General features: G+C 38.2%; 1 protein-coding gene across 5 annotated transcripts in view; it reads right to left on the bottom strand.

Annotated features, from left to right (window-relative positions):
• ABLIM2 (actin binding LIM protein family member 2) overlaps positions 1 to 16903 on the bottom strand; it is a 131181-nt gene that overhangs the window by 35782 nt on the left and 78496 nt on the right. For 3 of the 5 annotated variants that reach the window (XM_036381816.2, XM_036381811.2, XM_036381812.2), the window contains exons 7-12: positions 14925 to 15012; positions 12381 to 12439; positions 9419 to 9496; positions 4711 to 4857; positions 2821 to 2853; positions 312 to 432 (exon numbers count right to left, since the gene is read on the bottom strand). In XM_036381816.2, the coding sequence (XP_036237709.1) occupies positions 312 to 432; positions 2821 to 2853; positions 4711 to 4857; positions 9419 to 9496; positions 12381 to 12439; positions 14925 to 15012 (526 nt within the window). The remainder of the gene's footprint in view (positions 1 to 311; positions 433 to 2820; positions 2854 to 4710; positions 4858 to 9418; positions 9497 to 12380; positions 12440 to 14924; positions 15013 to 16903) is intronic. The other 2 variants (XM_036381818.2, XM_036381814.2) reach the window with 1 other exon arrangement.

Consider the following 16903-nt stretch of genomic DNA (forward strand, 5'->3'; position numbering starts at 1 on the left):
ACCCCTTGGAAGAGCTGTGGAATGAGTGTGCATCTTCAGGCAGGATGAGACCAGGATTAAGTCCCTTAAACCCTCCTATCTTGTGTCTACAGAGAATCAATTTTTTGTAAATGCCTGGTTTTGTTTTCTTGGATGCACATTCCTGAAGTGCTTCCTTTCTCCCCATGGAACTCGCTTTTCACTGTAAATAAATCCCTGCCATGAATTGCTATTCCACCTTAAACCCCTGACTGCTGAAGTCATTTCTACTTACAACATAACACTAAGTAATGGAAAAATCTAGAGAATAAGTAAGGCTGCTTTTGGATTACCTGGTCTGCTGTAATGCTGAGGAGAATGGGAGGTGGGGGTGTACCGACCATAGCCCAGGGAGCCAGCAGAGCTAGGACTTGATGTCCTGTACTGCTTGAAAGATCTGTCATCTTGGTCACCCTTAGAGGAAGAGAGAAAACACGTGTTACTAGGGAAGAGAAGCAACTTCTCAAACAGGCAGAATATGCCATCTCATGTGTTTCTGTGCTGTGTAAATGGCAGTCAGTGCTGTCCTAAGATTCCATGCAATTCTAATGAAATGAGGTGGCTTTCGGCACCTCCACCTGCAGAGTGACTGAATGAGCTCTGCCAAGTACCAGAGAATGGTCACGTTGCCAGAAAAGTCAGCACACACATAAATATAAAATTACAATTTAATTTGAAAAGAACTGTAAAAGTGTTGCTTCAGGACAGTGTAATTTCCTGAACAAATGAAATTGGGTGGAAGATGAGCTCAGGTCAGCATGACAGCATTATGGTCACTTTTTACCCATATGAATAGATGCATAATGGCTGCAGACAACACAAAAATCAGCATTTGCTGGTTTCACTACATCATGAAACTGATTGTGTATAAATTGCCCAGTGCACCACACTGTAACATGGTCATTAGCCTGAGAAATCCAATACAAACACATCAGCAGTAATACTGCACCATTGTGCAGAGCCATTCATGCAATCCAATTCCCACTAAACCCTTGGCTTCAACCAGTCAAAACCATGTACACACCCTCCAAGCCTCTGATTTTCAACAGCTAGTTAAACTGCAAATGCAATTTGCAAGTAGAGTCTTCCTAACAGTAAAAGCACTACTGAGTGAAATAGATGGGGAAGTGACTTTGCGTAAACTTGCTGTAAAAGCAAATTCAAATTTCCCCTTTTTTAAGACACGTGAGAATTGGCTTAAGTTCATATTAGAACAAATGAATGTAACCTGCAGATACTTTTTTATGGAAAGTCATACTCAAAAAAATGCTTCCCCTCTCCTGTTCCAGTAGAAAAGAGTGAAGATATCCCACACTGTATTAAGTGTCAGTCACTTATCATGAATCCATACATTCATCTTTAGATAAATTTGGCTTCTCTGGGACTATCCTTGACTCTACAGAGATGTACAATATTCTCACATCTTCAGTTTTATCCTGTGGACAAGATATGCTCCATCCCTTCAACATCACTCCAGACCTACCAGCTACATTTTCGAAAGTGGAAAATCAGTTTAGTATAGTGGCCAGCAGCATTACTGTTTTAATATCAAATTCAGAAGTAGTTTTACAAAAAAGCAAAGAACAACTGATGCCTTCCCAAGTGTGCAGTGTACTGTAGGAATTCTGCCACCAACTCCTCTCAACATCCAGCTCAAGGTGTTTCCTTCCCACTGTACCTACATCGTGTAATACCCACTCTAAAATTTGTGGAGAGAATTACAAGCAGTATTGCAATGCTCTACAAAGTCTTGTAATGATATTTAAATATCACATGAGTGTCAGCTAATGGTCTGTGATGTGTCCAGTTGTGTGAAACATGTATGGAACTCTCCTCTAACAAAAAATGCCTGCAACAAAACTGGTGACAAGTTTGCAGATGATGATGCCCAAGCACCTGATCACAGATTCCTCAAAAAGAGACAGCAAGCACAGAGAAGCTGGATAACATGGGAGTATACACAAATCATGGCAGTCCCAACCTCCACACCAGTATCTGTTCTGGAACTTAATATTGGCAGTTTGGTAACTGAATTTAAAGGATATTGTTATAATCTTACAAAACATCAATTTTTCATATTGTTTCAGACCTTACCTTTGTGTACCTTGTGTCTCTGCAAGGAACAATCAACCTACTCCATGTCACCAAATATTATATGAAACATGCTTTTATTTTTAAATTACCAAAAAAATTACATCTCTACTGGTTAACTTCTCTGTTAACTGAGAAGATATGGAACTGAGTTACTATCTGGGAAAACACACTAAATGCTTTCACTGCTTCCAAAGTGATGTTTCTTGAAACAATGACTAACTTAATTAATGCACATCAAAATAGATCTAGAAGTTCAGGTATGTGCAAATGATTTAAAAGTAGATGCACACAAATAGTATAAGTAGTTTAACTATTTGTGGAATAAAAAAATGAGAAGAATAAAAGAAGAGAAATCTATGCCAAGCACTAATTTGAATCAGCTCACACTGGCAGCTTTAAATGTGAACATAAATCATATTTCCCAATATAATTTATTCAGTAGAGCTTGAAGATGTGACCACCATACAACCTTTATTTTGGAAAGCAGAAACATGGATGACAGTGGAGACAGATGCATACAGATGACAATCCAGAAGCAGAGCACGTATTGAACACAAGTAACACTCTGAAAATCATAAATTGTAAACCCCATGCACTGCAGAGGCAAGGGGCAAACCCCACATTTCAGACACTGCTGGTTAATAATATGACCAGGTTAATGCATTACAAAATGGGTCAGAATAGGAGAACAAAGGCACTGGGGATTACCTCAGTAGGTGTTGGAGAGAGCAACTGAGGTGACTGCAAACAGCAACACACAACAAATTAGTGATACAAATTCATGCATGATGTTACTTGTGAGAAGAATTACTCTTAAAATATCACTATCCACGTATAACACATGATACAGTTAGGAAAAACACCTGTCAATTAAGTTAGGGCAATTTTTTTAATCTGTTTTGAATTAAGTACATAAGAACTAATATATAAATATCTTCATATCTATCTTTGAGTGATTTCTCTACTACAGAATCCTGGGGTCTGGTGAGGCCAGTCCTGAGGCACAGAGAAGGGCAATAGGGAACTCCCAGTTAAACTGCCTGAAACTACACACAATCCCTAATTAAATCTGCATTGAAGGACCTCAAAAATCAGGACTAGAACTGACAGTTTTAAGGGAAAGAAAAATGCCTGCACTATTTATTTTCAATCAAACATCATGTAATTTGACAATCTGCTGCTCATTTTCCTTTCCAAATCAAACACTATGTTTGGTTAGTTGAGCAAATAGACTGAAAGTACTGCAGCTGCAGGTAAGAAGCCAGGATGCTGAAATTTGGGAGACAGGATTTTTTTTCCTCCCTGGTAGTATCAAGGATAATAAATAGTTGGAGCACCAGGAAATATGTTGGACTGCAAACACAGTCCATGTTTGGTCTGTGCACCTCTGCCAAGCCTGGATGACACCAGGCACTTGAGAAAGGCCACAGCCATCAGCAGCACCAAAAAATTTTGACATAGAAAGGAAGTGATTATGCTCCACATGTTTAGGGTGAGGTAGCAGCTTTTGATTTTGTGAAATCAGAAACCTCAATACCATTTAAACCCTCTACCAAATACAATTAAATTATTTTTGAACACTTTACAATGGAGCTATCATGGTTGAGCACTGTGCAGAGAGGGCTTGGAAGAAAGTCTGCAAAATCTAACATATGCACTGCACTTCACCTGACAGTGATACCTTAGTGGTACTGATTAAGTGTAAAAGGTGCAAGTGATAGCATGACTAGGGCTTTTATTAATATCATGACCATTAATTATAGCATTTATTTCTGCTCATTTACTGACACCTGGAGAGAACAAAGCAGACTTCCATGCTACACTGTATGTATATTGCTCATATCTAGCATATTGGAAAGGTTTAAATTGTAAACATTTAGCTAAAAGTATAAAAGCAATCAGAAAGTCAAATGAAATGCACGTACATTCAGAAAAGAAAAGATAACTTGCATGACAGGAGTTATATACAAATATGTTTCACAAAGCCCAGAATTGGTATTAGTTATTAGTATTGTGTTAAATTAGATTTCATTAGCACAAACTGTATCATATTAGCTCTGCATATGAAAAGGCTGAAGTGCATGCATGACATGAGGATGAAGTTAAGTAAGGGACAGTTGAAAGAAATTTGTACACAGGAAAGTGATACCATTGTTTTGTTACCAAAATAACATGATACACTTTGTTAAAAAAAAAAAAATCATGAAAGACATTTGGCTTTGCTTCTCCTTTTTGCATTGTAATTAGCAATGGCTCTTGTTTCCTACCGCATGCAGAACTACTCCCATGGAAAAACATTTTAATTGCATGTCATGTCTTTAAAAAATGATAACAGAAAGCAATGTTTTAATTTCTATAAACTAAAAAATGAAAATAACAGAAATTAACATCTTGGGTTTGGTTGTTCTCTTTTTTTTTTTTTTTTGGAAGTCATTTGGAATGAATGGATGACATGACTCAATTAAAATTAACTAGAGCTACAAAAATTACATTTAAAAAAAAAACCATTATGCACATGTTAATAGTCTTTGGCAACATGTTCAATGATGCACATAAAACCTGAAACTCAGAGTAAAAAAAATACCCATGTTTCAGTACCTCCCCGTAACTATGCCTGTCATCTGAAGAGTAACTGATATATGGAGAATAGGAGATCATATCTGGGCGGTCAATGTTATAGATGGCTTTATTTTTAGGAAGAGCAGCCAAGTCCCTGTAGTCAAGAATTTCATCTCCAAGCTTTGCCTAAGAAAAGGAGGAAAGAAAGCAGTGAGAATAAGAAAGAATATGAGCAGGATGCAATCAGACAAGGAAAGATAAATGTAGGTAGAAAAGTCATAATCAACCACTTTTTTTGTTTGTGAACATTTAAATCTCTTGTATTTACTACACTATGCTAAATATTAATGCTGTTTTCTTTTATATACTGTTGCCTTTACCTTGTCACTGGCATTTGGCTAACAGGAGTAGCATGGCATCATTCCAATTCCCTGGTTACATCCCACTTACTCCTGGATGCCCAAACACATATAGGGGACAGATACTGTAGCCTTTTTCAGGCAAAACACACTGAATTTTGAAGTGGTTTTGGTGCGCAGAATTCCCTTGCTGTAAGCAGTAGTGAATAATCAAATATGTATTTCCAGCATATACTCTCCAGATGCTGAAAAGCATTAATCAGCTCTTTGATCTTTCCCATTCCATTGTGTCCCACAGCTTCACCTCCTTCCTATGTCCAAGCAGCCCTTGATTATGGGTCACAAACCAGCAGATGATGGATTTGCACCATGGTGGAAGATCACAGATTCCACTCAAGTCAAGTTCAAATCCTCTCATGAGGCTCACACAACCAACAGAGGGAAAGGACTGTGCTGGTCCCTGTTCTCCTCCTACTACACATATTCCAAAAGAGTAATTTATTACCAAGCTGCCACATTTGCACAGATTACCTTTAGGATAATTGCACCAAAACTGACACCAGCACTGTCTCCAGTGTTGTAGATGTGACAACAAGTTGGCCACACTGAGAGTGGACAAATGGGCAACATAATGGTCTCATTCCCACTTCAAGTTTTGCAGAAGGATAAGCTCTTTGTTGGCAACAAAACGATGAGTGAATCTTGCTGTGCTCTTAAAATCGCAGTATGATCAGCTATAAAATTGTAATAATGTTTTCCACATGCAAAAATACAAAAGTATCCAGATTTATGTGTGCAGTAATTCTGTTTTTTCTTAGTATGAGCTAAGAAAAGTTCAATAGATTTTCCAGGGAAGTTTTCTATCAGGTTAATAATCCAGGAAAAATTTAATCTGACAACTTCCAGTTACCCCTTTTTCTAAAACAATGCATGAATTTGTGCAAACATAAACTGCATGAAAAGAAGGAAGATTACTCTTGAATAAGAAACCAGAACCAAGGTGCCATCACCATCACATATTCCCATCCTCAAAACTAATGAAAAAATGTGTTTTAACCAGGTACATGATTCTTCAGCCATCTACAGATCTCACTCTCTTTGCAGCTCCTTTCAGAAGCTAAAGAGCAATGAAATATCCCCTTAATGAAAGTAAGTCCCTCCCTGCTGAGAAGGCAGGAGAGAGCTCTGGTGCAGAGACAGCTAACAGCAAAGGTAAAGAATCTGTCCCATCTGTCCCAGAAATACTTTGGGCAGCATTATACCTACAAGGAAGGCCAAAGAGGCTGTGATTTCAGTTAAGGTATCCAGGTTTTTGGCCATTATTCTAGTGAATCCAAAGTAGTTCAGAACTGGGAATATTTAAATCTGAATTACAGTAATTTTGGTTCTCCATCTAGATGTGCAACTTCCCATTAGATTTCAGATGTCAGAGGAGTAAAACTTAACTTATTATGCAATTCCTTTCAGTTTAGATATAACAATGTGGGCAAATTTGGATGAAGAAACACCTTAGGGATATAGCTGCTTTCTAAACAATTCTTCAAAATATTGAGTCTACACAGTATTTTTATTTTATTTGTTTCACCTACATTCAATTATGTGAATGGAGTTCAAATCAGCTCAGGAAAGCTCAAATTACAGCTGAGAGGCTTCAAGCCATTTCTTCAGTAATTTGGTATTTAGGGTTCTGGTAAAACCATGCTGTAAGTACAGAGTATCTGTTTCATTTGGAATATGTAATTTTACAAACATATAATTGTGAATATGATCTGTATAAAAATATAGTGTGATTTCTATTCCTTGTATGAGAGCACATATAACACAGCTATGTAAAGTAATGTAAGCCTTCCAGTTGGGTATATTAGGTTGGAGCATCTAATTCTGCCTTAATAAAATTAAGCAAAGTATAAAGCAGGACTTTTATTTTAACGTTATTTAATGGCATAATTTAGAAATCAACACATTTTTAATTAGGAATTCCGAGGGGCTGCCAGCACTAGGGCAAAATTTCAGTCTGGATATAATGAAGTCATCCCTACAGGTCATGAAAAGATGCCCATTACCTTCAAAAGGCACTGGCCTGTGCCCTCTCTCAGTGCAAGAAGACACCAAATTCTGTTATCAGTAGATGAAGAAGAAGTGGTATGGCTTTAGCAAACCATCTGTATGAGGCACATTCACATTTATGTCAAAAAACCCCCTTTTTTCACCTTTCCCTATGTGACCACACCACCACGGCCCAGAGGCACAGCTGCCCTGCCATGGGGTGGTGCCCATGATGATGTTCAGCACTGCTCTGACCACAACAAACTCACAGTTCCTAAGATGGAACTGTTTTCTCTAAACTCTTCTGTCCATGAAATACTCCACAGAGCTCACCAGCTGGTAAGGTACAATTTTACTACAGGTTTAATGACTGGATCTATGCTACTGCTGAAAGCTGCTGCCCTGTGTGCACCATCCCACCCTGTTCTGCCTTCTACACTAGCATTAGAAGTCATGTAGACAGCTTGGGTTTTTTGGGGTTTTTTTTTGCCTCTTTGGTTGTCTGGAGGTTTTTCCTGAGTTATTGTTTAGCTCAGTCTGGCCTCAAATTTGACTGCATATCTCTGTGTACACACTAGTATTAGCAGCAAAGAGGAGATGGGAAGGCACAGCCAGAGAGGGACAGGGCTACGTGTGGGTGGGACCTTCCTTTCAGTGGCAGCAAGAATTTAGGTTTGGCAAAAACAGCCACAAAAGCACACAAGACAGATCTTGAGCATGTCTGTATGTCATAACACTCCTGTAACAGAAAACACATGTAAAAACAGATAGCCAAGGGACCATTGTGATAATATAGAAGTCTCTAACATGTTTTTAATTCTCTTTACTTTCCTGTTTCTGAAAGCCAAAATAGGATTGATTAATCAATCAAAATCAAGTTTTGACAATTAAGCAGTGAGAGATGGGACAGACAGAACAAGAACTTGCACTGCTCTGGGGAGTCTTTTTTTCTGACTGACTCATATTGCTAGTCAACTTTATTCTTTCCCAGTCCCAGCTATATATTACAGTAAAAAACATCAGGGTTGTGTGCTGATTTAATGATAGCCTTTAAAAACAAACAAGCAAACAAACAAAACCAGAAAAGGAGAATGGAGGTTCATCCTTGACTTTTAACAACTAGTGAAGCATGTTTAAAGTTGTAACGCAAACATCAATAAAAACAGTATCATCCTGCAGTTAGATAAATGTCTCTAAAAACATATAAATCTTAGGAGAATTCTCATGCTTAAAAACACAATGAGATGGTCCCTGCCTGAAAAAAAGAGCTCATCTGACCAAAGAAAGTGCTTATATGATAATAGGCACCCAGCACAATGAACTGTCTTCACAATGACATTTCTTGGCTGGTAATACACCACTGGAATTCAGCAGCACTCAGAGTCACAACAAGCATCTAGAGAAGGGGCACTTGTTCCACTGCAGGTTCAATCTTACTCAGATAAAGCCCACACTGTATTCAAAATAACTTTTATTTGAGGAAAAAAGACAAGTTTTGATCCAAAGCACTCTTTTGCTTGCCTCTATGTAGGAGATAAAAGCCCTTAGTATTTGTATAATAACCTCTCTGGAAGTCAATTGCATCTCCAGCAAGTTTCTCACTATATGGCTCTAACTGATGAGGATGACCTGCATACCTGAAGGATACTTGGCCAGGAGAAAGAAAAGCCTTGCAAATGCTCAAGTCCTGCAAGAGATATCTGCATGGATCATACCACATTTGCATTTTTTATCTATTGCTGGTAGCCTTGAGAATTTGAACACTACACTAGAGAAATTTTGATCTTGAATTGAAAAAAAAAACCCCTAAGATTTTATTATACTTGTTATTTTAAATTCTCTCAATGAGCTTTTCAGAGTGCTCCATAAACCATAAACACATCAAAGGTCCTCTGAGTGAGGGACTGGCATTTGGCACGGGCAGAGTCCTGCAATCACACACATGAGAGTTCCCATAAGCAATCAGATACAGGCTCAGGAGCTCAATTTAAACAAGTTGTGCTCAAATCTAAGCTTGTAATCTACCTGTGGGCTGTACTGTTTACTTAAACTTTTCTTTTCCGAAAGAACTGTGGTATTCTGCATGCTTTGGTATAAGCCAGCTCTAGCTGTAGTGTAAGTGCTACAAATACACCACAAAATATAGCAGGAAAATGCCAGGATCCTGTGACAGCAAATGCAGTATTCAGATATTTTAAACTTGAGAAAATAATTCCATTTTAGAGGAATCATCAACTGCAGTGCTTTAGAGGCACTAACTTTCCATATAATGTGCTAAATTGTAGGAGGAAGCACGAGGTTTTCCCCATCTCACAGAACAAATTTCACTGGGAAATACTCACATAGATCACACGGCTTGGGGAACCTGATGTACTTGAAGCAGGTACAGAAATAATACTCTCAGAGGAAGTCCTAGTTTCCTATGGCAGGAGAAGTGAAATAGATAGGAAATACAGGAGAGTCAAAGATAATGTAACAGTTATTTGAAAAAAAGCATACAAGACATTTAATTTAATTCAATCTCTACCACTCAAAAATGACGTATTATAGAGAGCTCAAAATATGGAATTAAAAATAAAAGAACACTCGCAGACAATCAATTTAACCTTTTAAAAGTGCAGGAATTGTTTTACACATGGCTTCCTTATCCCTTCTTCAGAACAAAATGGCCCAGAGCATTTCTGGGATGGCAGGACAGCCTTTGGGCACTCTCAGAGACAGTTACAAGACAATATAGTAGCAACATTTTTACTCCAAATTTATGCCATCAAACCATTCTACATTGTGACTGGACATGTCACACTGCCATGCCATTTACTCACAGTGAAACATGGAAAAGGATAATTTAAGACAGACAGTCTAATTAAATACCTCTTCTGCATAATTAAAGCACTTTTCAGTTTTCCAGAACTTGTGTAAATGACATGAAAGTGTCATTGATACACTGATGTCAGGTCCCTACAGGACACTCAATGCAGAAGAGAAAAATAACTTTAGAATAATTACATTATTCCAATGTTTTGAACCCTGTTGAAGTCAAATGGCAGTTTTAGATAAAGCTCAGGATTTCCAGATAAAGCTTCAGGGCTTCTTTCTGTGTCCTGAGCATGGTCATGGGCATCTGGCCCAAGGCAGCCAAGCTTGAGCAGAGGGATTGGACAAGATGACCTCCAGAGGTTCTCTTGGAGCTCTGGGTCTTTCCAAGGACAGACAAGAGTCCTTTTTTCCTGACACCCCTTGGAAGAGCCCAGTCCTGGCTTTCCATTGGCACCAAGGTCACTGAGTTCCCAGCATGAGCCTTGCACATTTCCAGTAACCTCTTTGGACTGCCCAAGTGGAAACCAGTAACAGGTGCTGCTCTTCAAGGGTCCTTACAGGGAGCAGTAAAGCTCAATATCTCCCTCCATGACCCAGACAGGAGGATTGAGCACATCCCTGGCAAACCTGCAGATGACAGCCAGCCACGTGGTGGGGACAACACGCTGGAGGGAAGAGATGCCATCCACAGGGATCCTGATAGGCTTAGGAAGTGGGGCCATGCAAACCTCATGAAATTCAATAAGGCCAGTGCAAGGTCCTGCACCTGGCAGGGGAATCTCCAGTGCCACCTCCACAAACTGGGTGGTGAAGGGAGAAGAAGGACTTGGAGGATACTGGTGGCTAAAGAATTGGATATGAGACATCCCACATCTCACACATGTTCTTTATTCTCTTCATGACCCATTACCCCTTTTAGTATCCCCACCCACACCTGCTCCACATCATCTCCCAGCTTTTTCAATAAAACCTCACACCTTTGTCTCTGTCTCTATTGTCTCTGTCAGTTCATTTTCTGTACTACACGTTTTTCTTCTTCTTCCACCTACCTCTTTTCCCTATATGCCTTTTTATAAACCTTCCTTTCCCTTGCTGCTTTGATTTCTCCTGTCTTTTCCAGCATCCTCCCTTCTGCTTAAAATCTCACTCTCCCATCATCTTTCTTTATGCTGTCACTCTCTTTCACAACTTCTTTTTCCCCTCCACTCCATCTTCAAAGTTTTGGAGCATGCTGCCACTTTCTCCTCTTGCCTTTGTCACCTACTTCAATTACATGCTGTTCATGTATCTATATATAGGAAGATAACTTAAAAAAAACAAACTGCAAGGTCGAACAGTAAATTTGTCAAGCAGTAGATCTCATTCCAGACATTACAAGTTATGTTGAAAAGTTCATTATTACTCTCTTAAAAATGGCATCCTTCCTTCTGGTTTTATTTTTTCAATAGTGAACATAAAGATCAGAAAATAGGAAAAACTCCAGGAAAAAGAAAAACTGCTAGTCTTCGGAAAATTATTTGATATTCAGAGCTTGTCATAAACAACACCAAGCAATCACTTCCCAAACACATGGGTACAAAAATTACAGCCAAGATCCTTTAGGGTAAAGCCCAAACAAGTTTGGTTTTTTTTTCAAGCTGTAATTTAGTCAAAGTTGGACTTTCTGACACACCAGATTTAACAATCTTTTTATGGATGCTGCCTGCTGTTCTGACTTGTCCCATGTGCCTTCCTCCAAGACTTGAACCAAAGCAGAGCTTTTTTGAACAAGGATACCAAGGGTACCACTTGGAGCATCAGAGAACATCAGAAGTGAAAAACCCACACTTGGCCTCTACATTAAATGAGATAGTTATAACTCATGCCCACCACTTCAGAAGGATCATTAATTCTTCATATCCTAGGGACAGCTTATTTATCTGCTAATCTTCTGCCAGAATTCCCCCCCTTTTCCCCTTGCACACAGAGAGGTGCACAATCATCCAACTTAAGGAGGTACTTAAAGCCAGAGATTAAATTAAATTGTGGCTGGCTTGCCAACATTTTAGAAACAAATAATGAAACAGAAACTCCAAGGAAATTTTTTTTTGTAAAAACAAATAAAGTCTCCCCTGATCTTTTAAGTTCAGAGCCACATGAGAAGAGAAGAGGTCATAAACTGATAACATCATAATCAGGCAGAAGTTAAAAATTAACTTTTTTTTTCTTATTCATGTTTTCACATTTTTACTTACTTAGCTTATACATATATATATAACTCTTAGGTCAACACTCTCCTTTATCTATGGCTTTAATCACTGATTAAAAGTAGAGTACTTATATTACATGATTACATTTCATTAGCAAACTGGATTCCCATTAGTTAAGATTTAAAATTACAGTAGGGAAAATTTTCCAAACACTTCCATCCATACCTGATGAAAAAAAAAATGATAGAGAATAATATGGTAATCAAGTAAGATTGGGTAAAAAATACAGGTTTTTTACCTTGTTTTTTTCTTCAGCCTTTGCAGCCTGTCTACAAACTGGATGCCAAATGGATGTTCCTGCAAAGTAAATGTAAAGTTCTACTTAATTCAGTTCCATAATAAGAACCTTAAAAAAGATCAAAATAAGAACATTATTAAACCCTCCTATAACGTTTTGTAAGACGTAGGTTACTGACTAATTCCCGTCAGCGCAGGACACTTTCAGAGGTCAAGAGGACAGCCCCTCAATCCCATTGAGCCTCATCACAGACATTTAAAAGACTTCAGAAAGCTACATGTACCTCAATATGGCAGATCAACATCAAAATCTGAGTCCTAAGGATGTGATATGGGATCTCTGGAGCTCCACCAATCCAACCTCCTGCTCAGGGAGCTCCCATTACAGCAGGCAGGGCTGTGTCCAGCTGGGCTTTGCCTCTGTTTCATGGTAAATTTTGTCTTTATATATAGTTAGAATTTCCTACACTCCTGTAATACATATTCCTGTAGTAGTAGGCTTGGCTCATACCCAGCATGCCGTGGTGGGATGGAATTATACACAGCACTGTGCCTTGTAACCCTAGCTGAAAATCTACTCTATCATTTATTCACTGTTCCAATCTTGTCCTTCCCACATGTTTGTCCACGTACACTTCTAGCTACTAAGGAACTGCATAAACTCAGGGGAATGTCCATCATGGAGGAAGCAGGAGATACCAAATGAACCAATTCTCTCTTGCATACAGATACTGAAATGAGCATCTTAATGAAAGTAAACAATAAGTGTGAGACAAACTTGAATAGTTTTGCACTAGTCACAAAGGAAAAAACTATTTCAAAAAGTTGAACATGATGTTTAAAATAGTGTTCAGTAGAAGTGGAATGTGCATAATGATATAAAATAAAATAGTCATTTGCAAGTCTTAATAGTAAGAAGAAACTTTTATGTTTTTGCCAGTCTGAGCCCAGACATGGCACAGATAAAAGCTCAAGAGGTAAACAATGTGAGTGCACTACAACTTCTGCCTGACTAAACTGGAATCTGAGAACCTCTGCATAACAAATACTTTATGTTTATACTGGGTGGGGAGTATCAAGAAGAGTTATTGAAAATGCTTTGTTTTCACAGCAGTTTGATAATTTTCTAACCAGTGGATTTTGGAAACACAGCCTTATTTCCCAGAAGACAGATGGAGATCATTAGAATTTATTTCACAAAAATAACTCAGATGAACCCAGACTCTTGCAGTAAAAGAGTACCTATAAGAACAGACAAGATAAATTATGTTTACTAAGTTAATGAGTTTTTTGTTACTGAATGACAAAGAAACATTTTTATAGCACCTTTAAATTTAATGCTAAGTTCTCTTCCACTTACAAGTGGATTTGAGTTTCCCTCATTTGTCCCATAAATTGCTTCAAATTATCCCAATGGATTTAAGAAGCATTTAGATTTTTTTTAATCTACTCCTGTCTATAGCCAAGCAACACTGTGAAACATTTTCACACTGAATAAAAAATGTCCTTTCACCCAGCAGCTGTCTGTTGGATGACCACTGTTTAGGCAGTCCAAATAACTGATTATAGATCTTTCATGGCATTAACACCAGTTTCTGATGGAAACTGCTCTCCATGTGAAGACAAAAAAAAAGGGCATGACAGTAAGCTGGTGTAAACATTCCATGCACCAGAAAATACAGTAAAACAGATCCAAATTAAGAGAACCTGAGCATACCTTGCTATTATTTGAACTAATAATCAGAACAAAACCTAACAAATATCCACCCTTACAACAAATGGAACTTAAAAAGAAGATTGACTTGCAAACAATTTTCAGAAGGTTTGAAATCTAGAAACAAATTTGTAGTTTGATATACTTTTTTAAAGCATTGATTAATTATGGGGTTTTAGCACAGCTAAGATCCTTTTCAAATAGAAGAACTGAAGCATTTTCTGGCTCCTGAGGGGAAATTCATGAGCACAGACAAGTATCACTATGCCCTTTAATGAGCTTGTTCTTGTTGCAAACCAAAGTGACAATAAAATTGTCATTTAAAATAAAGTACTAAACCATAATTAGATCTTACTGAGACCACTGCTGTGTTCTAAATAAAGTCTAACTTTTCCAGCTTAAGGAAAAATTTCCAAGTACACTTCTAGAAAACCATGGACAATTGAGAAGTTGTAAACACAGATCTGGGCAGGCATGTGATTTTAGGATAATACACCAGCCATGCAGTTCCCACATCCTACTGAGTTTCTCTTTTCTGTTTTCCTTTGAAAAGATAATGCCACTCAAAGACATATACAAAAGCCTTTATTTTCTCTGGTGTTTTCCCCTGTATTTAACTGTGCAAGCAGTTTTCTTTGATCAGTTTAGTAGAGCTAGAATTTGCTACATATGAAGGATTTCAGCTCATGTGTTAAATGACTTTTTTTCCCATTGCATACTTTATTGCACAAGTCCTTCTGCAACACTGAATTTTTCCTGTGCAAGCCTATGGTGTGGGCAAGCAGGTGGGGGCAAGAGAGCCAAATGTAACTGTTTTATTCTTTGGTTTACCTTGAAGATACATTTCTTCTCCTTCTGCAAACATCTGATTGCACCTGACACATCGTGCGCAGGTTGGGTGATAATGCTTCTCTCCTGCCTGTTCAGAAAGAAGGTACAGATGATTAATATTGATCAATTTAGAAGTTTTTCCTTCATTCTCTTGAATATGAATAATTTAATTAGTTAATGACAATTAGTTCAACAGTCTCCTACAACCACAATGCTGCTTTGTCATTCTAGACAATTCATGCTTTAAAATGTAATTATGGTCTTGCCTACACAAAGCAAAAAAAGTTCATGTGCAAAAGTTAAGTCTCTGAATTTACAGGACAGAAACAAATTTATGCAATGAACACATCTTCCCTGTAAACCAAGCACAGGGTAGCTTAAGACTTACCTGCATGAGCAATTTGGGAGGTCATAACCTTGAGCACAGATTTGCAACTCATACTTTCATCATGCATCAACTGAATACATAATCTTAATGCTCAGCAAAAAACATTCTGTGCAAAGAATGTTTGTAGCTGCCTTGAAAGTGTCTTGCAGATAACCTGTACTAAAGAGTTCCTTGAGGAATGAGTGTAGCTGCCTACAGGACAGTAAGTCCAGAGCAGGCACCTCTGGGTACTGTGCACCCACACTCTCACATGGACAGGCCAAGAGTTTTGCCATCTGTTCAGAGATTAATCCACATAATTTAATACCACTATTTTCATTGACTGGAATGAGAACAGGACTGAGCCCTCAATTTGCTCAGAACTGCTCAGTAACTTGCCAATTTTCATATATTTAAATTCTGAATTACCTGCAACATTGGCTTGAGCCAATGACAATAAAAGCACTCATGGAGTTGTGCTCTGCTGAACGAACAACATGGGCCAGTCCCTCCAAACTGCACTCCCATTCCATCTTTCCAATGTCACTCACAAAACAGAGTTCAAAGTCCCAAAGACAGCTCTTGCATATGCTCCCAGCACTCCTCACTCTTCAAAATCCCTATGGAACTGAAAGCCAGATCTTGGCATCTCCTTTCTCTTCTTTGACCCCACACTCCTCCGTGCAGACAGAATTACCCATGGTTTAAATGGCTTAAGGTCAATGCCATCTCCACTAGGAACCAAAACCAGGAGACCAAGCAACTCTACAGCTTAGAACTAAAGTAAACTAAAACCTTAACTCAAGATTAAGCTAAGCCTGATTTTTGTAGAAATTCTCCTGAAGTTAAAAAAATGCAAATTTTGGTCCATGTAGGATGTCTCATAATCTGCTTACCTGAAAAACATTGAAAGTGCTACTAGGGTTAGGGATGCCTTTAAGAAACTACTATCAACTATTGCCCCACTGCCTTCAGCATGTAAACAGGCTCTCACAGCACTGCAAATCCCCTTCTATCAATGTAGAAATTTAGCCTTGTTACTATGAAGGTGACTTTTCTAACTCTTTCTTATTCACCAAATTTCAAAGCTTTCAGAGGCATTTACATTAAAGAATGTAATCTGTGGGAGGGGGCTATTTTGCCATTCACACTACCAATCACAGGAATGCAGTAAATCTAGGTTAAAGAATCTCTGGTTTCATTGCATCAATGTTAACTTGATTCACTCCTGAAAACCTGCTGCAGCATTTCAGATTGGCAACAAAGAGCAACACATCACATCAGAATTGCCATTTTGAAAACAGCTCTGCTCCAGTTCACTCTTTTAATGTTACCATTTGTGCAGATTTCAGAATGATTTTTGCAATTTTAGACATGGAAGATGGTCACTAATATCTGTGATAACACCTTTAAAGTAGCAGACCACAAAGTATCAGCATTGAGTTTAAACTTCTGATTTAAAATTGCTTGCCCTAGTGCAGGTGTTAAAGCACAGAAGATTATTTAATTATCACCAGACAAACTTATGTTTGGTGTATCAAATTGAAAAGAAATACAATTTCCCTTGGAAATGCACAAACATTGCTAATGGAATGCATAACCTCAATAACTC

This window comes from Molothrus ater, chromosome 4 (genome assembly GCF_012460135.2).
Source record: "Molothrus ater isolate BHLD 08-10-18 breed brown headed cowbird chromosome 4, BPBGC_Mater_1.1, whole genome shotgun sequence".
In the NCBI taxonomy this organism is placed as follows: domain Eukaryota; kingdom Metazoa; phylum Chordata; class Aves; order Passeriformes; family Icteridae; genus Molothrus; species Molothrus ater.